Raw genomic sequence first — 26,842 nt, 5'->3', positions numbered from 1 at the left:
TTACACAACTAGTTCAAGAAAGCGCTTGTAATTTTCTCTTGCGGCTAACAGTCCTTTCATCATTATCCCTAGATGTTTAATCCTCTCCATTTGATCTTCCGGTTTATAGGAAATAAACGGCACAGCTTTGATTCTCACTGATCCCGCCAGCTGAAACAGTATAAAAAACATCTGGAAAATGAGTGGTCCCCCGGAAGCATCAATCTCAACAAAATCACATAAGAATTGCAGTCTCGGTTTGAGTGAGTATGTACATGATATTGAAAAAGTGTAACATCCTTGAGGCACCGGCTTAAGCGGTACTTAATTTTCAACACTAAAAAGTGCTAAAATAAATGATAAGTTGCATGTTAGGAACTTCGTTCAAAATAGCTGTATCTCTTAATTTATGGCCAACGAGCTACACCCGCTTTGCAACAACCCTCGATATATTTCATCAAAAGCTGACCATTCGTACATGATGATGCAAGTTGTATAATTGTCTTTGCAAGTCATAAAAACATTTTTGGTGTCCTTTCATAATGTTTTCTGTCTAATTAAATTTTGCTCCTTGTTTTTGCCCTTTTGGTAATTCGTACAGTTAAAGTGATTCAATATAATGTTTGGAATTCAAAATACTACTTTGTAACAAGTTTGGTACTTTTATAATAAGTAAAATCACATTCAGCGCTTTTTTCAAGTGATACGCATCTAAAATGCTCCTAGACCATTATCTAGAGGGTATGACTTTTGTGTTTGTCCTTTCTTAAGGGAAACAAAAACATTTCCGGGTCTAAATGTGCTTATAAAGTACTGATAAAACTTGAAACTTGAAAAAATATCATTGATACTTTCTAGTTCCAATTCTAACCAATAACCAATTCTTTTGGAATACATTTAAGTCCAAATGAAGACTTTTAATTATTTTATTGATTCCTAAATCTGACTTAATTCAATGCGGTAACTACTTCTTGCTACGCTACTGTACTTGCGAAACTGATGTTATGTTTTTGCATGAATCGCTAAAAAAATGTTCTTTATTGCTATGTGACGGCATTCAAATATTGTTTAGTTTCACATATTTTTATATTGTTTTCTTCTGATGTTCTTGATTTTATGAAAGCAGATTATTATTACGTTAATGATAAATATTAATAAAGCAGCTGAAACAATAAAATGATTAAACCATGCAAGTGAAGTATTTATGTAAACAAACTGAATGAGAAAAAAGTTTAATATAAAGTGCATACTTTGTTATTTTTGACACCAACATACAAAGATCCTCTGTCCAAAAACCTGACACCGAGTGAGCAAGACTGTAACACGTTCAATGTTTGCGTTATTGTTGTACAAACAGATAGGATTGATTTGACGGGCACTTCGACGTCTTCGGAAATCATAGTAATATCTTGAAAGCCAGAGCGATTGATCACCTTAGTAAAACGATGGCTAATATTTAAACATCTGATTGTGTTTTCTCCAAGTTCTGAAAGGTAAAAAGAAAATCCAAGATTATTATCATACAAAATTGGCATCAAAATTGTTCATTGTCTCTGCAATAGAACGTATTGTTGAATAAATACACATTGTTGATATTTCAATCGAATTCTAAATGTTCAATTCATACTTTACTCTGCGATAGAAAATTACCAGACATTTAAATATCAGACCCAATGGCATCTCAGGAAGTTAGCTTTTATTAGACATGTATTATTTAAGTTCAGAATATGAAAAGGTCAAGTCAAGGGGGTTAAGTTCAGTAAAAAATAATAATGAAGAAGGACCGTGCTTTCTCTCAGGTGCAAAAAAAAATCGGCCAAAATGTGTGTCATATGAGTGGTGTATTTTCATGTGAGAGGAAGATGTACTTGAATCGTGATTAGGGAAGACGTTCTTTAATTTAGATGCCCTGTATTTTTTTAAGAATTCCAAGAAACAACTTTAGGAAAAAGTAAATAACAAACCTTCTGTGATCTGTTTCATTGACTGTTCATCTGTACTAGGACTGAATTTCTGAGAAAGAAAGCATTAAAGATATTAGTTTTCAGAATCACATAAATTCACGGAATAAAAGCAAAAATACAATTTATTTTATATTTGAAAAAACATTACAAACATATCAATGAAGATAAGAATCAATTCATATAATTTAATTGTTTTATCATCACTATCATCATAACAAACAATCCAACAAAGATGAAACACCACAAAGCAGCTATCCTTCTGTAAAAACTAGAACTGCCACTATCATGGCGTGAATACCCCCGCATACCACTTTGTCAGAATCAACAGTGGCCATTTAGAGCTCAAGGACAACCTCCCTGCCAAATCTGAGCTTACTAAGCCAGTGCATTGCAAAGTTATGTATTCTACATGCTTCAAATGTGAAAATGTCAAAATCAATACATTGCGGACAGGACATTTTTGTGCAATTGAGAAGAAAAGCTTTTTTTGTCAAGGTCCCTGTGACCTTGACCTTTGACCCAGTGACCTCAAAATCAATAGGGGTCACCTTATAGTCACGATCAACATCCATGCCAAATATGAAGACTGTGGATCAAATGAATCTAAACTTAATGGGTGGACAAACTTTTGAAGTCAAAGTCCCTATGACCTTGACCTTTGATCCAGTGACCTCAAAATTAAAAGGGGTCATCTACTAATCATGACTAACCTCCATTCCAAATATGAAGACTGTGGGTCATAGGAATCTTAAGTTATTGGGCGGAAAAGCTTTTTGAAGTCAAGGCCCCTGTGACCTTGACCTTTGACCTGGTGACCTCAAAATCAATAGGGGTCATCTACTAATCATGACTAACCTCCATGCCAAATATGAAGACTGTGGGTCAAAGTAATCTTAAGTTATAGGGCGGACAAGCTTTTTGAAGTCAAGGCCCCTGTGACCTTGACCTTTGACCTGGTGATCTCAAAGTCAATAGGGGTCATCTACTAATCATGACTAAGCTCCATGCCAAATATGAAGATTGTGGGTCAAAGGAATCGAAAGTTATTGGTCGAACAAACTTTTTGTAGTCAAGGCCCCTGTGACCTTGACCTTTGACCTGGTGACATAAAAATCAATAGAGGTCATCTACTAATCATGACTAACCTCAATGCCAAATATGAAGACTATGGGTCAAAGGAATCTTAAGTTATTGGGCGGACAAGTTATTTGAAGTCAAGGACCCTGTGACCTTGACCTTTGACTTGGTGACCTCAAAATCAATAGGAGTCATTTACTAATCACGACTTACCTCCATGCCAAATATGAAGACTGTGGGTCAAAGGAATCTTAAGTTATAGGGCGGACAAGCTTTTTGAAATCAAGGCCCCTGTGACCTTGACCTTTGACCTGGTGACCTCAAAATCAATAGGGGACATCTACTACTCATGACTAACCTCCATGCTAAATATGACGACTGTAGGTCAAAGGAATCTTAAGTTATTGGGCGGACAAGCTTTTTGAAGTCAAGGCCCCTGTGACCTTGACCTTTGACCTAGTGACCTCAAAATCAATAGGGGTCATCTACTAATCATGACTAACCTTCATGCCAAATATGAATCTTAAGTTATTGGGCGGACAAGAAAAAACCGACGGACGGCCGGACAGCCGGACGGCCGGACGGACGGACAAGCTGATTGCAGTATACCAGCCTTAACTAAATTGCGGGAATATTTTGTTTTAACTTTGAGTTCTGCAGCACAAAATTCATAGTAACTACTTACCTTCCCTCCTAAAATTGCACTCAACGTGTATAGAATTGGATTCAGAGCAGAATTGACAGGAAGTATGATAACGGCTGCCCAGGCGTACACCTGCCCGGAAATAACATGACCCGATAGCGCAAACATTGCTTAAATTGAAAATAAAATACAGAGCAATAGTATTCCGAAATACATAACAGTCTTAATCGGCAAAATTGAAAATATTGTAGAATGTAATGGACGGTTTAAAGTTCTGTTCACGCCCCCTAGCACTGGCTCAAGCAGACTTCAATATGACGAAAGATTGAATTTATAAACAGATGTGTTCATACGGCAATTAACATGGAACCTTCAGTAAGACATGTAAGTGTCGTTCAATGAAAAGCGGCGTAATATGTTCTTAGTTTGAAAAGCAAAATTAGAAATATTAGTTTACAAATTACTGCTTTATATTTTTTAGTAATTAATAATAATATGCCCCTCAGTTGGTCATATAAATTCAGTTTATGCAACGTCTAAATACATACAAACTAAAAGGAACAATAAATAAATTATTAGATACAATTCTTTACCCATTACTCCTATTGGAAACCAGCACATGAAGTCGGTTGCTACTACTAAGAGAAGATTCCTTGCTACTTTTAAGTCCCTTTTTCTTGTAGTCTCTACAGAAGTGGCAATTCCAGAGTGTTTGCGAATTTCAATGAATATTAAAAGCTGCCCAACTGCTACCAAGACAAAGGTAAGAAAGTTGAGGAAAACGAAGACCGACAATGAATATACCCATCCAGGTGGACGATCTCTTGTTAACGGCAAAGCAATACAAACGCCAGATTTTGAATAAAATTCGTTTTTGAAGTACCCTTCATATGCAACAGGAAATATGGCGGCAGTAACAGAAAACAACCATGTGTAAATAGCACAAGTAACAGCTCTGTCTTTGGACAATTTAGCACGTCCGAACGGAAATAAGTATAATGGAAGTAAAACGTTATGTATCAATTCCTATGAAAAAAAGGAAAATTGTCATACATGTACTTGATCAATATACAAAAGGACACATTTAACATAACCTTGGTGTAAGGACTATTTAAAGTGATAGGTTCCCAATATGTATCAAAATTTCTATTTCTTCAGGCAAATACATGTATATTTTATATAGTTAGATAGAAATATAGCAAATCATTTTCCCAGGAATATCACATGACTAACCTCTTTCGAAATGCGGAATCAGCAACTGCTATGATGATGAGATAAACAGCCATTAGAAAGTCTGCAGCTGCCAAGTTTGTAACAAATATGCCAAAACCTAATTTCAACCTCTTCCTATCATATTTCATCCGATATAAAATCGTCATAACATTTCCAAGAAACGCTGTTATTCCAATTAACCAAATTAAAAATTGTAGCACAGAATGTCTCATGAGGTCATCACAGGATGAAAACTCGTCCTTCTGGGGATAGCAGTTTTCTTCTTTAACGTAGTTTGGTCTAATGCAACAAAATTTAAACTCCGGCGTAAAAAGTTCATTCAAACCAATAAGTCCAGTAAATATGTCTGTATTAAATGATTTAATATCATTTCCTCTGAAATCTATATTTCGTATAACTGCGTCACGGAAAGCAAAATTTGCCATTTCCTTTAGCTTATTGTTTGACAAGTCTAAACTTCCTAGATTCATCCCTGAAAATGTATTTGCCAAAACCGTTTCCAGTTTAGCATTTGCCAAGTCAAATTTTTCTACATGAACCAATCCAGCAAATGCGTGCATCTCGATCACTGATAGTTTATAGTTACCATGAAGTTCTAGAGATTTAAGATGTTTTAAGTTCTTAAACACATAATCTGGCAATATTGTGAATAAGTTGTAACTTAAATCTAAGCGACGAATGTTCTTGATTTTTCCAAACGAAAATGATCTCAAACGCTGTATGCCACAATGCGAAAGATTCAATACGAGTAACGATGGAAGATCTAGATTAGATTCTTCTAAAATACTATTCAGTCCATTGTTAGAACTTAAGTCAAGATAACGGATTGTATCTGAAATTGTTGGCAAAAAAGATAACTGAAAGTCGGTACTGCTACAATCGGCAACATATCCATGACAGGTACAATTAGCTGGACATTTAAAGTCACAAATTGCTTCATCGTCCCCATGTAGACAATGAACAATACCGTCACAAACTTGATCTATTAATAAACAGGCATAACTCCATGCACATTTGTAACCACCAGCGCAGTGAACTTTTGTTGTAACTGAAAATAAGATTGGTGCTTTGGGTGTACAAGTCCATCTTTTTATTGATCAAATCAATGTATATGCTTATTCAATGCTGTCACACTAGGAAAATGGGATATTTATTTAGTTTATTCGAAAATGTAATTTAATACGATTGTGTTGGAACTATATGATTATTGAACCCTCTCAAGCCGTTCCTAGAACTAACTAGTACTGAGCAATGAGTGTAAATGTTCTCGGAAGGAAACAACAGATCGCTCCTAACGCAGTTTGAACCCAGACTGCCAGCAATCCATAGAGTACTACTCTGAGTATGACTCGACCATGCTATATATTCATTTGAGCGTAAATCTAGGTTTATGACAAATACAATTAGATATTATCATCCAATTCAACAGAGTTTTTAATTGCCTTTTTATAATAAACCCACTGATAAAAATGATATTAATTACAGAACCTTAGAAAAGTAAAATGCACTATTATTTTCATATAAAACGAGACCAGGAAAGCAATTTAAGATACCAATGTGATACAATATAATGGCATTGCAAACAATTCCCGAAATGCAAAATTCAAAAATATTTTTTTTATGCGTTACAAATACCTTTTTCTCTTTTCTTTTTCTTAACTTAGTTATTCCTTAATATTGATAAAATGTCTATTAACACGTGCCTATCTTTTGTTGTACAATAACACTGACTTACTTTTACATAATTCGCTGAAATATTCAGCACCAATTCCATCTAGAATCTGCCATCTTCGAACATAGACGTCTAAGACCTTTATGTTGTAATAACTTGACACATTGAAATTCTCCATAACTCTGTACACCATTCCCGGGTGTTCAGAGACGAACTTTGATTTTACGATTACATTATTGACCGCTTCTGCCACATCACTGGTTTGAAGTATAATAACACCTTTCAGACCATCATTCGTAAAATGAATTGAATCTAGAAGATGTTTTGCCACTATTCTGTAGCGACATTCAAAAGTATTTTCCACGTATTGAACAATGCTTATTTCTTTATCTTCAACGTCAAGTAATATATCATCGAACCCGTACGCTTCAAGGGGTGTTGATGCTTTGTAACTTAATACACGAACAATATTTGTTTCTGTAGAAAATTGCCGTGCAAACTGAAAAATGTCTGGTCCTTTAACAGTTTCAGCGTCGTGTATAATAAGTATTTCATTATTCGATGGGGAGCAACCTGTAATATTTTAATTACTGAAAATGTAATAAAGATCAAAGGCTCGATATCTTACCTAAGCAAAGAGGATAAAGATGTGTAACTGTTGCAAGCAACACGTAGCCTACAGTTCATAGCTGTAATTAGTTCAAGAAAAACAAAAGTCAGATTTAGATTTTTAAGAAAATAAACAAAGGATAAAAATACCCTTTAGAGAATTGTAGATTATTGGTGGGATTGTATTTGTGTAATAATATGTTGTTTGATATAAGACATTGTATCTTGAATATTTCAAGTAAATGACTCACCGCATGAGGCTTCATCTTCACCTCCAAGACATTGTAAAAGTCCATCACATAAAAACCGCTGAGGAATACAGTAGCTGTTTGGACATTTGACCATACCTCGAGGACATTTATGGTGCTCTGCAAATCAAATGTGTTCAAGTTATTAAAAATTCCTAGCTGATTATTGTAGCTATAGAAGTTTTGCGATCAAAATTCAGATACTTATGACATGAACAAATGTTCCTTAAGATTTCAGAGATTAGTTATGTCTGTTCCTTTAATAATCAAAAAGTAAGTGAGACACATTTCACATAGTGCTTATATATCATCAAATTAAGAAGCTATCGTCACTATTTCCATTTCTGTAAGAATTACAATAATGTACAAGGCCATCCAATCATACAATTAAAACTTGTAAAGTCCGCATAAAGTCCGACAATCTAACATTATCAATTGATTGTCTTTAAAAGCCGTTTATTCTATTGTTAAATGTATTGAAACATTAAAGTCTTAAATTTCTGTTATTAGGAATCTTATGCACTTTGTTTGCATTATGTACAAACCACAATTATTCAAATGACTTCCATCTCTACAGCCAATCGTGAAGCCGGTTTCATCAATGTCGTAGATACATCTCATAGTTTTTGGAATATGTTTTCCGTTTATATCACAAACGAAGTTGTCATCTTTGGCTATGTAATCTAGAGCAGTAGCAAACAAAAAGATAAACGCAGCTATGATCTTGTAAATGTGACCTATGGTAACTTAAGTATATTCTACCTTATGTAAAACAATAAAAAGTAAAAAGAAACATCGTTACTATTGACGTTACAAATATTGCTAAAAATATTTGGTTTATACAAAAATTGTATTAGTTCGATTGTGCAGGAAGCTATTAGCTTATAAATGCATTTTCGAGTCCGTTCCTGGAACCTACCAGTACTGAGCAATGAGTGTAATGTTTCACTTACCCCTTTCAGGGTTTGAACCCATGTGGCTAGCGATCATTAAATTACTAGTGCAGAGCAATAACCACTCGGCCATGCCGCCAAAAATATAATATATATATTATATTTTATAATATATTATTAAATATTTGCCTGGAAAATTCAATTATTTTACCAAAAATAAAAAAATATAAACAATAAAAAAAATTCTGACATCTTAATTTGAATTTATTCCAGAACATAAATAATTACGTACATCTTCATTTCAATAAACATTACTTTAATTACATCAAAGTAGATATCCTGGTCCTTTATTCCCATTCTGTTATAATATATAAGCAGCACTCTTGCCTTAAATAATGCATGGTTAAACACGTGAAATCTTCGCTGAAAAATCTTAAATATGTGGTTTTAAAAGTGTTGGTCGGTGTGACCTTCCTTATTTCACCTGTTATATTCTCCCCCCATCTCATCCGTCCCTATTAATGGGATAATTTGTTTTACTTGTATGTGACTGTTTGGTGTCGAACACATTTTAATAATATAGAAAATTTGCAAATATACGTATTAAATTATTTATTTTTATTTTGGAACAAAATTTGTAGAGGAAATTGAGCTACTAAATGTTTGTCTATTCCATTCTTACCTAATAAACTTACCATTTCACGATTAGCGGAAGATTATATCAGTACTACTAAATAAGGACAGCAGCCATGTACGGAACATTTTTTCTATGATTTATTTTCGTTCACACTAACAATATCAACACATCAAGTAACTTAGACAGCATATAAGACTTGTATTTGTCCTAAAGCTATCAGTGATTGATTCTAACGTCAGTATGTGGAAACTTAAAGCACACTATCGTAACAGACAAAACTCATTTCAAACATGCGAACGCATAACGCTCGAACTTTACATCGTTCAAATTTCTCTCAGATAAAATAATTTTAGGTCGTATCATCACACTCGGAAGGCCGACATTTTCCACATCTCTAAATTCATTAAAACAATTTATACACACCTTTAATTTGATCAACGAAACAATTGTGTAACGGATTTTAAGATATGATTGAAATTTGACACTTGATAATTGAGAAGTAAACCTGGCATGGCGGCTCCCTTGATATATGCAAACAACCGTTTTTATAGGACCATATAACCTGACAAAATTAGTTTAAACGGTTTGAAAATATAATAACGAAAGAAACCACCTTACAAGACCCCCGCTTGATAACTACTACTTTGTATTTATTTACCTTGCCTGCATATGGCAGGTCCTGGTATGTTTTGTGATATTTCGTCTGCTATTAATTGTAGGTTAGAATGATGCATGCTGCGAGACCCATCCCCATAAAAATATAGTATATCCTTCTTAGATGTAGAAAATTCGTGATGTATTGTCCAGTTTTTGTCGGCAGTAGTTTTGCATTGCTCAATACTCTTTGGTTCTTCAATGCTGCATTAGAAATTGTATGTAACTAGCCTGTATACATATCATAAACATCAGAATCAATATTGAAGAAATGTATAAATATGTTTCCATTTAGAATATGATAGTAGCTGGGGTATTTTTCTTCTTTCATTTTCACGTGCTACAATTGCTTAATACATAAGATACGTTTATTAACATTTTAAAAACTGTATCCAGATATATTATAAGAACCTCAAGCTAAATAATCCGATCTGTACCGTCAGCCAGTGAAAGATTATTAAAATCTAACTCAAGAGTATCTATTTACGGTGACAATGAGGCTTTGACCATTTTTTACGTTTAACAGTAACCCGAGAGCTAGATATTCCCGTCTATACCGACAGCGTGTGTAAGATATTCCCGTCTATACCGACAACCGGTGTTTGTTTCTTTTTCTTGCATATTACATATAAATTATTCTTAGAACAGAAATTACGAAAACTGATATTCTCATGGCGCACTTTTTTCTTTTAGTAGCATATAAACTTAAAACTTCATTTAAAACGGTAAAATGAGTCATCCTAAGAACGCAATTTATTCATAAAATGCGCGCGGCAATGACGTCATTAAAAGCACACAACTTGTCTTACATGGGGGACATATGACAGGGTTTTCTAGCACCGATGTAAACAGTAGATAATCCTGTCTGATATGCAAGAAAAATATTTGTACTATTCGTGACAATTATCATTCATTTTACTTTCACTTGTAATAATATAGTACATTTCATATATGAGTTAATCAATAAAATCAATTTCGTAAAAGGCCAAAATGGTCTTGTTTTTACTTCTCAAAAGCTTTTGGTGTCCCGTTTTACACATTGATTTAGTACGTAATCATCCTTTGCTGCTGTCGCTGTTTAGAAATTAGCACAGTTATACAGTAATTAAGTATTTTACATGGAAGTCAAAATGTTACTTTGTTTATATTTTTTCTAGTTATTGGACAACTTATTTCTAATAATTTCACATTCAGCTATACATATAATCTGATATATTTAGATAATAGTCTACTATGCCCTGAACCATTATTTCACTGGTATAAAACTCATGTTATGCCTTTGTTAGGAAAAGTTAATCTGTTTGTGTGTCATAATTTGTGCGTTTATATGCTGCACGCTTTCAAAGTACACTTAGTTGTATCCAATCTTCAGAAAAAAATGGTTTTTAGAGTGAACGAAATATCTCAAATCATAAAAATTTGACCATCCTCTTTAATCTTCATATTGGGCCAATAATTCATTGCTATCTTGTCGAATTATAGTTTTTGTTTTGCATATTTTGGCTCAGTAACTTGTTTTGTTTGCAAGTATCTTTAGCCACAATAATTACTTCATTTAAGTAAGGCAGCTTCTTGCAACACTCGTAATTTTGAATTAAATCAATTAGAATAATGAACCCAGAAGCAAAATACTTGAAACATTTGAATTCGAATTATGAAACATTTAATTCCAAATTATGAAACATATACTTTCGAATTATAAAACATTTACCTTCGAATTATAAAAAAATTACAATTGAATTATGAAACATTTACCTTCGAATTATTTCATAATTAAAGACTGAGCAAAGACATGCTGGTAGTGAGCTGTTAATTCTCGATAGAATGTCATAAGGCGGTGTACATCTTCCCTCTATCTACAACAACAAAAAGTTTGTCATTAATAGGTACTATGGCAACACACATTAATATATAGCCAAAGTGATTATTTTAGACATTATATTAAATGCAAGTTAGGTGAGAATTAGTCATTTATGTAAAATATGTCTTTTATCACGGTTTATCGAAACGTCTATGAATCTAAAGAGTTCTTGCATGTACGCATAACACTTTTGAGAGAACTGAAATCTTGAACGGTATCGACATCACATATTCTGCATGATCAAACTCTTTATTAACTGGAAACACTTTTAAAAAGCTGCTTCAATTAACATATTTTATGCGCAGTGAATCTTTTTTTTCTTAGTATATTCAAAGGTGATTGGCCTTTGCCACAAGCATAAAGAAATACCAGCTTGCCTGTACAACCTGCCCTCTGTTAACTAACTAAATTTTCAATTTTGATATCCATATCCGTTTTCACTAAAATTAATCATTTTTGTTAGAATTAAATGGAATTTATTCAAAACGTAAAAAATGCTCATTTGCAAAATAAAAAACCTATTTTGCGATAAAGTCAACTAATAACAAAACAAAATCTGAAATAACTGGATCAAAAATAAGGATTACTTTTAGGATCAAGATCAATATTTGGATCAAATGTAAAATGCCGATATCTTGCAAAAATAACAATAAAGTTTATTATAATATTTCATTAGCCTGCTATTTCAAGTCCAGTTTTAATCAAATTAATATTAAATATTTAATCGATGCAGAATATTCGGGTTTTTATTTTTGATTCTGATCCTTAAATCTTTGTTAACACGGATCAAGAAATTGACAAAAGAGTTCTAAGAATGAATTTGGACACGTCAACTTCAAAACATTCAGTAGGTAAACGGAAAATGTGCCGAAATTTAAAGTCACAACTGATCGAAAGCTAATAAGTTACATACCTGTTGAATACAACTGGTATTAACATCGTTATATATTACAAAGTTCATGTTAGTTTCTGTCAATGTTACTGCATTGTCGTAAAATCGTAAACGGTTAACTTCAAATGTGCCGATAAAAAATTCAATATAATAGATATCAAAGTTAAAAATGGTTTGGATTGTGTTATTGTCCATTTCCTCAAACAAACATTTAAGCCATCGCTTGTTATCTGGAAGAGATAAACAAAATTTGACATAGTCATTAAAAATTGTTTCCTGGTATTTCAAGAACAATTATATGGATATAATTTTAAAATGGCCGTTTACATTTGTTTTTAGATTTCCAGCTCGATCATGAGAAATCTTTCTAGCTCATGCATGTAAATATCTGTTGTAATTCATTCAGAATTCAAAAGCAATTATAAATGTAACATTTCAGCTTTCTTTGTCTCGTCTGTGTTAAAAAATATTCTGATTTAATACACTTGTTACTATATATAGTAACAAAATTGCCTATGATTTCAACTGATTATGAGTGTCACGTGACCTATTATGAGTTTGCGGCCCGGGGCCGAGAACTAGTTATCAGCCCGCAGAACATGTGCACGTGCACAAACTGAAACAATGACGTCACATTTAACGTCATCAAACAGTTAACTGTAAAAGTGAAAGTAGGTTGTCAGCACGAATCGCTTTATTATTATTATGAGACCTTAAGCGTATTTAGTACAAACACATGTTTGTTACTATTGAAATTTGAAGAAATAATACGACAAATTCATTCCCAAAAAAATGAAAATAAAACTTGCTTCTTGGTTCTACTGCTTTGAATAACAAACAGAAAACATCTCTGTCCAGAAAAGTAGAAGAGTAGACAATAATTTCAACGAAAGAACTTCAAAGTCTATTTGTTTTGATTATGTTTTTGTTATTTTTTGTTGTTGTTTTTTTAAATGCTACAGTACTATTAGATCTACCAAGTGTATTAAAGACATTAATACACGTCAGCGTAGGGCCGGAAGGTGATAATCGGCCCTGAATGAATAATGGCCCTCGGGCTAAAGCCCTCGGGTCCATTATTCATTTTGCGGGCCGATTATCACCTTCCGGCCCTCTCCTGCCGTGTATTAACCTCTTATTCCTTGAATCATTTTAGTTTCATTATCACATGTATGCAAACTATAGTTTACTTAACACTAAATAAAACGTATATTTTATACACAAAGCGCCAATTGCCATTTCGAACAAATTATGTTTTCTCGTTTCGAAAAAGACGTTCTCATAATACAAACCTCAACTGCTATAATATAATTCCGAATTTGTATTTTATTACGATACAGTCAAATATATTATTTATATACCATTGTACAAACCTCTAACGTTATAATATCCAGACCTTCTATACCCAGCTTCCCAGACATCTTGACATGAATAAAACACCTTGTCACAATTCATTTCGTCTAAGCCATCTTCACAATGATGATAATCGTCACATATTAACCTCAATGGTAAACATCTTTCGAAGTCACAATGAAAGGCTACTCCTGGTTGACATTCATCTGTGTAAAAGAGGAACAAGAACTCGTACATACCCTGGCAGGTACTTCAGTATACATTCTTTAATATATTGTAGAGGCCACATGAGAAGATTATTGAAAATAAGTTGGGCTGGTGAATAATTAATGATATTTTGCAATACAATATTTGTGACCAAAGGCATCGTTAAAATATCCGTAAAAAATCAAAATAAATATATAACAAACCACAGGTTAGTTCGTCCGATCCGTCTGCACAATGTTTAACTGCATCACAACGCTGAGTTATAGGAATACATGGTCCATTATCGCATTGAAATTCCGTAAATTCCAAGCACTGTTCATAATCTTTGTTAAATGGATCAAAATAAACTGTACAATTAAAACTTATAATACACATAGAATTCCAGTTAAAACAAATATAAAGAAAGTAAACACATTCATAGCAATTAAGACTGCCTATATATACTCTATATAGGATGGGATAAGCTTACAAGCAATTCACAAACGCTCAGGCACTAACACAACTTGCAGTTTGAAATTTGCTTGTTTATTTTGTAGAGCCTTATTATGAATTTAAGACGGCTTACCGCAAATTTCGTCAGATCCGTCGATACCATCCTCCCTGAAGTTACAAACTAGACTGATATGTATACAGTCGCCATTGTCACATTGAAACTGGTACTTAGAGCAAGTCTTGCTTTCTGAAATACCATACAAAATGACGAATGAATAGTTTATAAAACCTCATTTCTTTCGCGTTAAGATTGTTCTGATAAATTAACACAAAACTTCTTTGGAGGAAGATGAGTATTCATTTTAAATAAACGTTAAGATTAATAAATACGCATTTTACAAAATTAAATTGGTCAGACGCGGCAATTTAGTTTTGTAAATACGTACTAAGAAATTCTAACCAGCTAAGTGTTTTAAATTATTTTTTAAAGACTGATAAACAGTTTGCCGATTTACCAAAAGAAATGTGTTACCATTCATAAGAAATATTCGATTGATTGTTCAGTGTTTTAATCTAATTTCTATATTTAAGTTTTAGAACATTTACATTCAACTCGTCCTTTGATCAATAACTTACTATCGTACAAAAAACGTGATTGTTGCTTGAAAAGAATTGAACTGTAAAAAGTGGGCCGAATGTTTAACGCTTATTGGTATAAAAATCAAACAAGCTGTTCTTGTTCGTATCAGCGTATGAAACTGTAAGGAACATGTAGCTACTGATTTGATACATTTCCTGAATCAAAAGAAAATATTGAGTACAAATGGCATGGATTACTAAGTATCAATGTTGTTTTTTTATTAATACAAAAAGTATGTTATCGCCACATTGCAGACAAATCCGACCTACCTATTTTTATGTTTTCAATACACCAAAGTTCATCTGACGCATCAAAACAGTCAATTACTCCATCGCATGTAGCCACTACAGAAATTAATTCATTTGACTTGCATCTAAAGAATGATCCGATTTCAAAAAGAGTCGCATTTAGTTGTACCGAATTGTTGGTTCCAGCATCTATTTCTATCATTGGATGAACTGAATTTAAAGAGTAATTTCGAGTGAAGCATTACGACATATTGTATATTTGTCATATCAATGTGACTTTTTAACATATAATATACATGTTTCTGAAACTGTTTCAAATCAATGAACGATTTTGTTTGTTTGATTGGGTTTTACGTCGCACCGACACAGTATAAGTGATATTGAAACGTCCCAGCTTTACTGGTGGGGGAAGATGTCAGGGGCCCTTCCGTACATTATTCCAGACAAGAACGGACTGCTGAGTAGAACCATTGACGTTCCGTAAGGTAGCTGGATTAATAGAATCTATCATTGGGTTTGATAGAGGATAGGGAAATCACAACCCGAGGGTGATCGGTTCCATCGGGAACGAGCCTTGGCGAGTTCCCGATGGAACCATTTGCCCGAAGGTTGGGATTTCCCTATCCTCTATCAAACCCAATGGTTGATTATTTTTCTCTCTCACACCTGGACACGAATCTACTTGCTACGCGCATTACAACGTACCTAGTTTTGAAAAGGGGGGCAGGGCTTAGGATTAAAAAGCATTATGTACGTCCGCAAAAAATTCTTCTGACCAAGATTATGTGTGAAAAATTTAATGAGAATAAATTCATATAAGATCCCTCATCAAAAAGCAAGGTTATCATGATAAAACACATCGATATTAAAAACGGAAAGTGCCATAATATTAGCCTACTGTTTATAAGTACTTCAGTCCATACTTCAATGGTTGACAAAAAGCGTTTACCGTTTGCAAAGATTTTTCTACTTTGTCGGTTATTTTGGCCGAATATTCAATTAAAATATATCAAAAAGAGATTCGTAATGAAGAAGTATCGTTATCATAACAAAAAACATGAATGTTTTTCAGGCAAAGTGTCATAATATCCGATTTTACGAAGAATTTTTCGATATTCTAAAGTGTGCTATTTTTAGTAACAGATCGTTATTGAAAAGGGCGGATCTAGATAGAGTAGGACTCATTGCAGTGTGAAAGTTAATATCAATCTATTTTGATTCCGTAGACAATTTAATAGATTAGCTCACAAATATTTAATACAATTTGACCTTTTTACGTTTCATTTTTATTAAAATAGGATTGAATCGCGTTTTATTTAGAAGTGCTGTACGTTGAGTGTGAGATAAGCCCATGTGAGATAAGATTTTCCAACACCGCTATTTTTAGTAACATTTAAGGATTTTTCTATCTGGTTAGTGAGAAAGCTTCCTCACATAAAATGAATGAATGAATAGATGACCGAAAATTCAAACTTTTGTGCGAGAAACAAACGAACGAACGACATCAATTTCAAGACTAACGTCAATTTCAAAGTCTTGTACACGACAGACGAAGTAAAAATTTATAAAGTCACATCCGATGACTGTGCACGTTTTACTGAAATAAATCCCATCCTGCTGCATGCTTTATTATCATCTGGATAAAGCCTTGTCGGACAAACGTATCTATCGCCAGCCATTACATCACATGATGAGGTCATGTGATTAGCAGCAAAATAAAGTTGTTTTATTGGGGTAAAGTAAGAACGAAACCATTTAAATACTCTAAAACCATTATAAAAGTAGACAAAAGCAGGATAGATTGAATACATGGTTGATGTCGCGATAGGAGAAGATTTATCCGGTGAGCGAGAAAGTGTATCTTCACGAGTTTAAGCGATGTTTAGGGATGTCTCCATCCCGGCATCAACCATGTTTACTCTGTATCAAACATGATGCTTCACTGAAGTAAATGTATATGTTTTATTAACTTTATCCTGAACCTGCTTGAAATGTAAAGCGCACTTGCCAATGTTCAAACTGAAATAGCCATTTGAATTTTAAAGAATGTCAATATCAAATTACAATCAATGAGCTGCCAAAGGTATAGAGTCTAGCGTAATATTGGTGTCAAAAGTTAATCACTTCCGGATGCAGTCAGTTAAGGGTTATGACAAGAAATAATGAAATCAAAGATAAAACAGTTACATGGATCGTTTTTTAAAATCATTTTTCTGTAAAGTTAAGAAACTTTAAATAGGGAAACATCTAACTGGATTTATTGATGTTTTATGAAACATTTTACTTAATTCCGAATTTACATTTTAACAATTATATGCTCAATGCATGAAGTTTTTATGTAAAGCCATTGAAGACAATTCAGGCTCTATATTGTTTAAAGCTCAATTATTGTAATATATATATCTAAACATGGACCCTCAATTGTTAATTGACCGTTTGCAAATCAAAGCCAAATAAATCCTTGAGTTTATTTTTTTCTGAGACTTCTTTTGTCATTGTACACTCTTTGCCGGTACATATTTTGTACTGACAGAAGAAACTCTTTAGACCATTCATTCAGTCATTATGATATGGGTTTTCTTGCGTCATGTCATGAAAAAGGTGAGATTTCGTTCAAGCTACTTTACATGCGTTCGCTCAACAGCCTCGTCTATTTTCATTACCTAAAAATATACTAAGAATTAGGGCACTAAATGTGTGTTATTTATACTTGTAGAGCTTCAAAAATTGGAAAGATGATTCGAAGCTGTCAACAATTCTAAAAAACAGATGGCTGCTAGCATTTCACGTTTGTAACCACTATCATATCTTCCGTAGTTTCCCTGGTGTAACACTGAATTCAAGTATTATCTACCAAATTGTAACTGACATTTATTATGTATCAAATTAGAATTACAAAAGCAAAACTGTTGATTTTCATCAAAGATTACTCAAAATAACTTGTGGTTGAGACGGTTGATAAGACCTTCATTAGATGTTGAATATAATTTTTTTTACATATATAGTGCTTTTGATTCAAAACAATGCGAATGTAGCAACCAACTATCTTCTGATATATACATTTTACTAGAAAGAGCATATGGGATGCATATGATTTTATATGAATTGAAGTACATTCTATGAAAATAAACAATAATATAACTTTATTTTTTTTGTTAAATCTGATGTAAAACAATAAAGACAAAAACATATATACTCTATCAGACTATGTGATTAAGATATTATACAAAACCGCGTCGATTTACCTGAAAAAGTACAATTTATTTCGTCGGATCTATCTTCGCAGTCAAATTGGCCATTACATTTCAAAGTTTTTGGAAGGAATTTACCATCATCGCACATGAAATTGTTGCCCCTCGTTATAAAGGATGTCTTATCAGTGGTTACTTCACTGTCTGGATAGAATAAAAATCATTTTCAAAATAAATGTAAAAATACGAGTACATGCAAAGAATATTATCAGTTCTTTAAGTAAAATAGTTTGATTTCTAGACCACAATGGAAGCAAAGTAGTAGTAATAGTTGCTGTTGTTGTTGTAGAAAAAGAAGTAATAGTAGCAAGTGTGGCAGTGGAAGTTGTTGTTGTTGTAGGTTGACAGAGAATGAAGATACTTTATGCATTTTGAGACAGAACCTTATCAAAATAAAACTAAACACTCACGACTAACGAATAGAAAAAAACAAGTCGAGACGGTACCAAGTTACTTGCTATTTCATTATTCTATGACAAAAACACTTTAAGCTACATGAATGTATTCTTTTAATTTCTACATCTGCTTTTCTTTAGAGAAAAGATCGAATGGTAAGATGTCACTGAAATCAAGTTAAAGGAACTGCATTAAGGTCCTAACGCAAAAAATAAAGATTTTAATTTATTATATATATCAACAGGAGCACTTTAAAGAGAAAAAAAATTCTCGTCGCATCCTGCCAATAATTCTCAGTGGAATACCTTTTAATATTTCCGTATCATTGTTACCTTCAATTTGGCAAGGCTCCCTTTGTTCAGTACCTTTTGAATTATCTATATAACACCAATTGTAACCTAAATTTGAAGGATCTCGACAATAATTCAAGGATGTCTCTAAATCAAAGTTCGAAAGGAAAGACATTTTATGACTTAAGTTGTCCCAGCTTTTACATTGTTTTCCTGTTATTGTTGTATTTCTTTTTCCAGTATACGCCATACGTTTTATACAAGTGCGTTCGGTTTTGATTTCTGTAAGTAAAACCCATGAAAATAAATGTACGTAGGCAAACGCTAATTATCAAATGGAAACAATGAATTGTGAGTCAACAAAATAAAATCATCAAATGTAATGAAGGAAACTGAGGATTAACAACTGTGAATGAACAAATATAAAATCTTTGATAAAAAGTAAATATATACACGTTTAAGTGTTAGTAAATGTATCAAAATTGAATATCAGATAACAAATTTAGGTTCACGAAATAAACATTGTCCAAAAATTATGAACATGTCCATTTTGCATACATTATCCGGTGGTCAAACGTTCTATTTTAAGGATGGGGTATCCCTGCTATTTTTACCTATAGCTTTTTGTTACATTGTAGTAAATGTACTTTGCGTGCGTTTAGTATGTCAGAAAAAGCCAAGCGACAATAATTGTGCCACTTGTTTTGTTTTAGAGTTGATCCATTTCTAGTAATCTTATTAATTGTTGTTTTGTAAAAAGGCTCAAAACTTGGTCAAGGCATATTACTCCTTTCTTTATTTATTCATAATGCAAACTATTACCAACCTTTTAATAAGCAAGGTTCCCATCGAGTATCAGAACTTGTTGTAAAACACCAAAGATGACCCATACCACCAGGGTCTCTACAATAATTGGCTGCGTCTGAAATACCTTCTCCCTGTGTAAGAAATACTATCGCATTAAATTTTAATCATATTTTGTCGGTTTTTGACATATCTTGCAAAATCAGATGAATTATATAATAAAATGGATAGTATGCACATAGTTGTCAAAGTCAATAAAGGATGTTAATTGTGATGTGGAACATGGTTCGATAAGGGTATTTGTTATTTTTGCTTTGACAGGTTATAAGGCTCTATTCTTTTAACATGTAAAAAAATCTTTATATTGAATTCAAGATGTAGCAAACTTCCATTAGTTTGGAAAATAAAGTGAAATCACTTCATGAGTTGATTCTATCCGTTTATAAAGTTAATAATTACTATTATCGTATAAACGTACCGATTATCCAATGAAAAATGACTTTATTAAAGTGCTAAGCAATACGTCAAATATTAACATGGCTTTCAGATATAATCGATGGCATCTTAGATGTACATATAAGCAGTGCTTAAATGTACTATTTTTTCACCGCTGTTAAAGAAAAAACATTAGTTTAACAATGAATTTTCAAATGGCATGCATTTCTTATTGTCCTTGTTCAAAAGAGTGTATCTATGTTACTGTAATTTGATTCATGTACCTTCTTCAACCAAAAGTGATTAGTCTTTGCAACCAGTAAAGAGCCAGGCTAGCTTCACGTCCGGGCAGTTTGACTAGGCTCTATACTTCCGGTAGTTTGACATAAAACTCCTTCAAATTTTAAAGGAATTTTTCTATTCTAAATTCAAAGCTGGACAATTCCATAATACAAATTAAGCAGGTTTAGGTGCAATTATTAACACATATTCATGTGTATAAACCACAATTAAATGACAAAATTATAGGACAAACCTTAAACATTGTGCCATCAATGTCGTGAGTATGTGGTATTTTTTGGTCCCATCTTTGGCAAGTTTTGCCAGAGAATGTTTTGCTGAGCGTGCCAAGGTATGTCTGGTAAGTAACATTTGAATTTGTTTTTGGGGGTACTGTAAAAATTAATATTCTATTGATTTTCTTAAACTAATATTTACGCTCATATGAAAAGCTTTTGTCATTTTGAGAAGTTACTAAGCTACATAACTAATACAAGTAGTTTACAAAATAATTGCAAAAAAATAATCCTCAAAAATATCTATACACCTTTTTCATGCATTAACATCCGAAGAAGCAAGAGGGTGCATTTTAAACTGTCTGCAGGGCGAAGGATTTAATAAGTCAGAGGGCATTAGCAGATGTTAATGCGGGAAAAAATGCAGTATTGTCATCTTGCATAAGATTCTTGCATGCGGCTTTTCGGTTTTTACGGATTTGTTTTTTCGTAAAGAGAAACAATTTTGTTATGCTTTTCATATTGTAGTGCGATATCGTTTTTTATATTATTTTGTTTGTTTTGTTTTGTTTTTTATTTTACGTCACACCGGCGATATCAAATCTACCGTGCCGTTATTGCAGTAAGCTTCATAGTCCTTAAAGATATGCATTTTAATTGTAGTGTAGCAACGTGCACGTGTATTTATCCGAAAACACATGTTTTTCTTCACCGTTGAAGTATACATACGTGCGATGTTTTTTGGGCATGAACATTAATGTATATTCATCATTGAGTTCAAATATCTAAAGATTACCACATAAACATTTTGTAGCTTAAAAAATCTACACAAAACGTCATACTTACGATAAATACTGCATTCATTCCATATCCCGTCGGTTTGCCGACAGCCAATTGTTTTCTTGAAAACATTGTAATGGCATGACAAATTAGAACATCTTGCACCATTTACTGTTATACTGACGTTGCCGGCATATTCTTCGGCGGGTATTTGTTCGGGAACTCTAGTAAGCTCCATATCAGCAAAGGTAAGTAATGATTTGACAGGAACTACAACATAGACATTCAATACCTTCAAGTAAGATATTTCAGTGTTATCATTTTATTCTAATTTCAAGATAACTTCTTTTAAGTTCAAATTTATATCTTTCTTTTATTGAAAACTGTATTTTATATTCTTTGAAATGCGTATGCATAGATATTTGAAAGCCAAGAAAAACATTTAGGTACATCGCAGTAATTAGAAAATTGCAATAGTTGCAAAAAATAATTAAGACCTGCGCGCTGATCTTATGTTAATGAAAGACCTGTGCGGACATTTCAACTTCATGAATTTCCGATTCACGATTTCAACTTCCCGAATTGAAGATTTCAACTTCATGAAATCACGATTTTACGTCAGGAATTCACGATTTCAACTTCATTAATTTACTATTTAACTTAACGAATTTCACTTCGTAAATTCAAAATTTCGACTTCACGAATTTCGATTTTAACTTAATCGTTGAAAGATTTCAACTTCACGAAATCACTATTTAATTTCACAAATTCACGATATAACTTTATGGAGTTGAAATGGCGACTGTATTCGGAATAATATCAAAACAAATCAACATTTCATTTGACTTACCGCTTGCTTTACCTTCATCTTTATGTTCACACATAAGATATTCTGCCAATTTATGATTGCAATCCTCACGCTCCCATGTATTGTTGTCATAGTAAAGTTTAAAATTCATGCGCGTACAATTTCCGGATGATGGCATCTTCATGTTCCTTATTAAAGAAGTAAATGAATATCTTATTATTGCCGTAGTCACTTTCATAATACATGCGTCTGTACACACATTTCGAAACATTTTACATTAAACTGTATGTCTTTTCTATACGTTACATATGATGAATTTTTTGGGGGGTAGGATTTTACTTGCACTTACACTTAAGAGGTCACATGGCGACTTTTCAGCTAAATTTTACTGGTGCAGGAAGACTTTAAGTGCCCCTGTGTGCAATTAGCAGACACAAAGGTAGAACCACCGAAATACGTAAAATGCATATATAGAATACAAAGCAAAATAAATGTTTAAATTGAGTACTTTGCATGTCTTTTGAAAACAACAACAAAAGTATTTGAATTATCTCGGAAGAACAATAATTCTAAGAATTATTATCTGACCATGCCGTAAAGTAAGTTGCAACGATTCCATTTTCCCACACAGCTAAATTACTTCCACCAAATTGAAACCTATAAATAATCATAAAATAAATGTTTAGTATTTTAATAACATTGTTACATATTTGGTATGTTTCATCATCATCTCTCAAAGTAAACTAGGTTTTGGTATGTTAAATTCATTTAAAGTATTAAAATGAATTAGATGAAATCCATGTTTTATTTAAAATAATATGATCCTTAAATTCCGAATTATACACTATGTTTAACGCATAAAAGTATGTATTCAAAACAAGCCTTGCAAAACTGTATTGTGATCAAGCTAGGAGCGTGTTGTGTTTACGTTCTTGGTTACAGTTTCACAAATTTGTTGAAATACAGCAGTGTCGAACCTCAATTTTTACAATTTTGACAAATGTTTGCGAATACAGCCTAAATGTATGTTCAAATGTAATTTTAGAAACATAAATATCTAGCGTATAAGTTCATTTAACACATTTATATTCAGGGTTCAAAAACGGGGTCGTCCGTTTAGCTTATGTATTCATTTTTTTAGCTGGTTGCAAGTGTACCAAATGAACTGACACAATAAACTGGCATGATTTAATTTTGTCATTATTCCTGCAAGCTACTCCATATTCATACATGTACATGGTTTCACTATTTGAGTACACAGTTTCATTGCACTTGACACAGTCACAATATGAATTAATGTTTATATATTACAAATTTTACACCGGCATCGCACATCGAGGCTCATAACACTAAATTCTTACAGCAAAACTGGCATATGAACAGAACAGCCGGTAAAGGGTAGACGTGTGTAAAGACAGACGTTGAGGAAACCTTAAGTGCCGTTACTTGAGACACTGCTAGGAGACTAAACGTGTACTGTCAACTTAAAACTTGCAGGTGTGTCATATACGTTCGCACTAAGAACTTAATATATTTTTTTCACTTTTTCAATAAGGCTTTTTAAATGTGACACATGCGTTCCTATGTTCGTATGAAACTTGTGTTTCGACCGTTGTTGTCAAACATTTTGTGACGTATTCGCATGCATATGTCAAAGTGTGACATATACGTCTTGAGGTTCAACAGAACAATAATAATTAGAAACATATATACTTGGCATGTTACGAGTAGAAGAGTATTTAAATAAAGTCTCTATTTATAAAGTCGTTAAAAAAGAAACTTACCTATGTGAACGTAATATTCAGCATTGAAATTGTTCGTCGGAGGAACGTCTATTTTTCTTCTTTCTCGTAACAGGTACTTGATAAAACGCATTTCGGATAGCGACATCATGGACACCAACGACATATTCCTTATCCAGCACTCTAGTCGTGCCTGATTCCAATTCGTTGCTTTCGAAATTATTCTGTAACACTTCTTAAACCTCTGTGAACATACTAGTAAAGGCAACGAAGATAAATATTTCTAAATTTTCGTTTATTTGTGATAAAAAGCAAAATGGATGCAACAGGCATTATAACATTGTCAATTTTTATAAGTAGTTCTGCCTTCCGTCGGCAAACGTACATGCTATTTATTTTACTTTTGAAAATGTGATTTAATTTGACTATACTATTTACCAAGTGTTTTTTACTTATTTTATCGAACAAGGATATAAATAGAAATAATTATGGAAAAGCAGGATTAAAACATAATTTAACGGGACAATTTACCTTTACAGCTAACTATGCCAGCACAGGGTCTATATTCAACTACATCTTCTGTACAATTGACCGTACTTCTACTTGATTCCGACAATGTACACTTTTGTCTTCTTGTCATTAATCCATCACTACATTCAGACGAGCATGTATCCCAATGAGACCAACTGCTAAGGCCAGTAATATCTGTTTGTGTAATGCAAAGTGTAAAATTTCAATTCTTGCGAATTCTAATGGACGACAAAACACATAAATACTTTATATTTTAAAATGTTTTTTAACTTTCTATTACATAAAACCAAAACTACATAATGCTATTCCAAATAGAAGGTAACACAAGCAGACATAAAATAGTTTAAGATAACTTCATAACTTATATCTCCTTTGTTAAGTTCTGGTATTTGTTTTCTCGTTAAGGGCTTATTCTTTCTTTTTCTTCGGGACCATACGCCGCTATTGATGGAATTGCACGAAAATGTCTCATTGAAGGTTCCGCCGTTTGAACATATCTGCGAATGTTTTATGTTTAAATGTTGAATTATGATTAAGCCGGTGAAAATTTCCAGCACAGTTCATGTACAGAGCCATCTTCAATTTTACCGTTTTGTGCTTTCTTTATGTATTCTGTTTTTGTTATTTGTTTTTTTTTTTCTATTTTGAAATAATTATCAGTCAAAGTAAACACGTTTGTTTTCAAACCTGGTATATTCCTAGGACGATTTTCTTGATCAGTAGGATCGACATAAACTGTAAACAAAAGAAAAAAAAGTTCATCAGAAGCTATGCCTTTTTTGTAATGTAAGCTTTTCCTATGAATTTATTTTTTGCTTATATATTATTAATTTCAATATTGATTATTTGTATAAAAGTCTAGAGACCAATTTTTACAGAATAATGTTTCCGATGTATAAACAGAACTTAAAGATATAGATTTTACAAACTATATAATAGATGTAGATTGAATTTGTAGAAATAGATGATGACAACGCATTGGCAACTAATTTAAAAGCATTTATTCAAATTTTTGGAAGCATTTAGATTCAATATCATTTACAGAACATGTTTAACACAATAGCATATGATAATAACTTATTCACACCAGTAATGAACCTACATCAATATAATATTCTGTTCAACGCATACGTTAAAACAACTGTTTGAAATAAACTAAAATAAAGTGTAACACTATCTTTTAATGCAAATAAAGTCACATCACAAAAGTTGCATCACTGTGCCATACTATTTTTATTAATGATTTATATGAACAATGCAAGGTTTTGTACCTATGAAATAAAAAATTGATTTAAGTCAGCCTATATGTATAGATAACAAGAAGGAAAACTATACCTGTGCATTGTTCATCGTTATTGGAACAAAGTTTTCCAGAAGTATCACTTCCAGGGCATTTATTACCACCAAATTTCTCATCAGGATTATTACAGAGTCTATGCCTGTATTGATGGCCATCGCAGTAGCATTCATCCGACCATGAGGACCAATGACCCCATTCACCATGAACTGTAAACATATATGATAACTAGCAAAGGAGTTGTAGGAAATTAATAACTTTGTTTGTTTGTTTGTTTCAGTTTACGCCTTTTCCCAACAGTATTTCAGTTAATATATAGGCGGGTAGTTTCCTAACCATCGTTCCTGGAGAGTTACACCAGTAATAGACTACCTTCCTCCACGCTAAACTACCAAAGCATCTCCCGGGGCTCGAACCCACGACAGAGAGGTAACTGGATTAGAAGTCAACGACACTCTAACCCCTCCACCACGGAGGCGGTTAAACGTTCATATTATACCGCGTTATATTCCGTGACGCTCCGCGTTTACATTAAAGTCACTTTCGACAGTAGATTGCCAAGGTTGTTTTTCTAATAAATGACTTATGTAAGTAAAGGTCTTATCTGGAAACAACAACACACGCTGTTTAGTTACTGGCAATAAAATAATCATAAGTAAGTTGGAAATATATACTTATTTGTATCAACTTATTGCGAGGCGGTACATTTCATATTAAAAAATTAACGTTGATGTCAATAACAATTGAACAT

At 32.9% G+C, this 26,842-nt stretch overlaps 1 protein-coding gene across 1 annotated transcript; it reads right to left on the bottom strand.

Annotated features, from left to right (window-relative positions):
- LOC132742182 (G-protein coupled receptor GRL101-like) lies at nucleotides 1–23,167 on the bottom strand. Its single transcript, XM_060730507.1, has 23 exons — nucleotides 23,110–23,167; nucleotides 22,564–22,709; nucleotides 21,780–21,983; nucleotides 20,954–21,090; nucleotides 20,006–20,117; nucleotides 19,222–19,461; nucleotides 18,488–18,637; nucleotides 15,264–15,452; nucleotides 14,488–14,601; nucleotides 14,126–14,269; nucleotides 13,736–13,921; nucleotides 12,384–12,592; nucleotides 11,365–11,465; nucleotides 9,614–9,813; nucleotides 7,971–8,108; nucleotides 7,429–7,545; nucleotides 6,632–7,141; nucleotides 4,893–5,944; nucleotides 4,257–4,689; nucleotides 3,706–3,833; nucleotides 1,944–1,992; nucleotides 1,230–1,465; nucleotides 1–150 (listed from the first exon to the last, which is right to left on the bottom strand). The coding sequence occupies exons 2-23, from the start codon at nucleotides 22,703–22,705 to the stop codon at nucleotides 1–3; spliced, it is 4,941 nt and encodes a 1,646-aa protein (XP_060586490.1). The 5' UTR covers nucleotides 22,706–22,709; nucleotides 23,110–23,167.
- Between the last annotated feature and the right edge of the window lie 3,675 nt (nucleotides 23,168–26,842).

The sequence above is a fragment of the Ruditapes philippinarum genome, unplaced genomic scaffold (assembly GCF_026571515.1).
Source record: "Ruditapes philippinarum isolate M1 unplaced genomic scaffold, ASM2657151v2 ctg236_1_1_1_1, whole genome shotgun sequence".
NCBI classification, from domain to species: Eukaryota; Metazoa; Mollusca; class Bivalvia; order Venerida; family Veneridae; genus Ruditapes; species Ruditapes philippinarum.
The sequence above is the reverse complement of the archived record's forward strand: the minus strand, read 5'-3'. Positions and strand labels throughout refer to the sequence as shown.

Excerpts from the sequence above, each read along its gene's own strand:
- LOC132742182 (XM_060730507.1), bottom strand. The coding sequence starts at position 22,705 with ATGAAGATGCCATCATCCGGAAATTGTACGCGCATGAATTTTAAACTT. Across the intron at positions 21,091-21,779 it reads GAATGAATGCAGTATTTATC|TACCCCCAAAAACAAATTCA; the intron begins GTAAGTATGACG and ends TAATTTTTACAG. Across the intron at positions 151-1,229 it reads TTGGTGTCAAAAATAACAAA|CTGGCGGGATCAGTGAGAAT; the intron begins GTATGCACTTTA and ends ATACTGTTTCAG.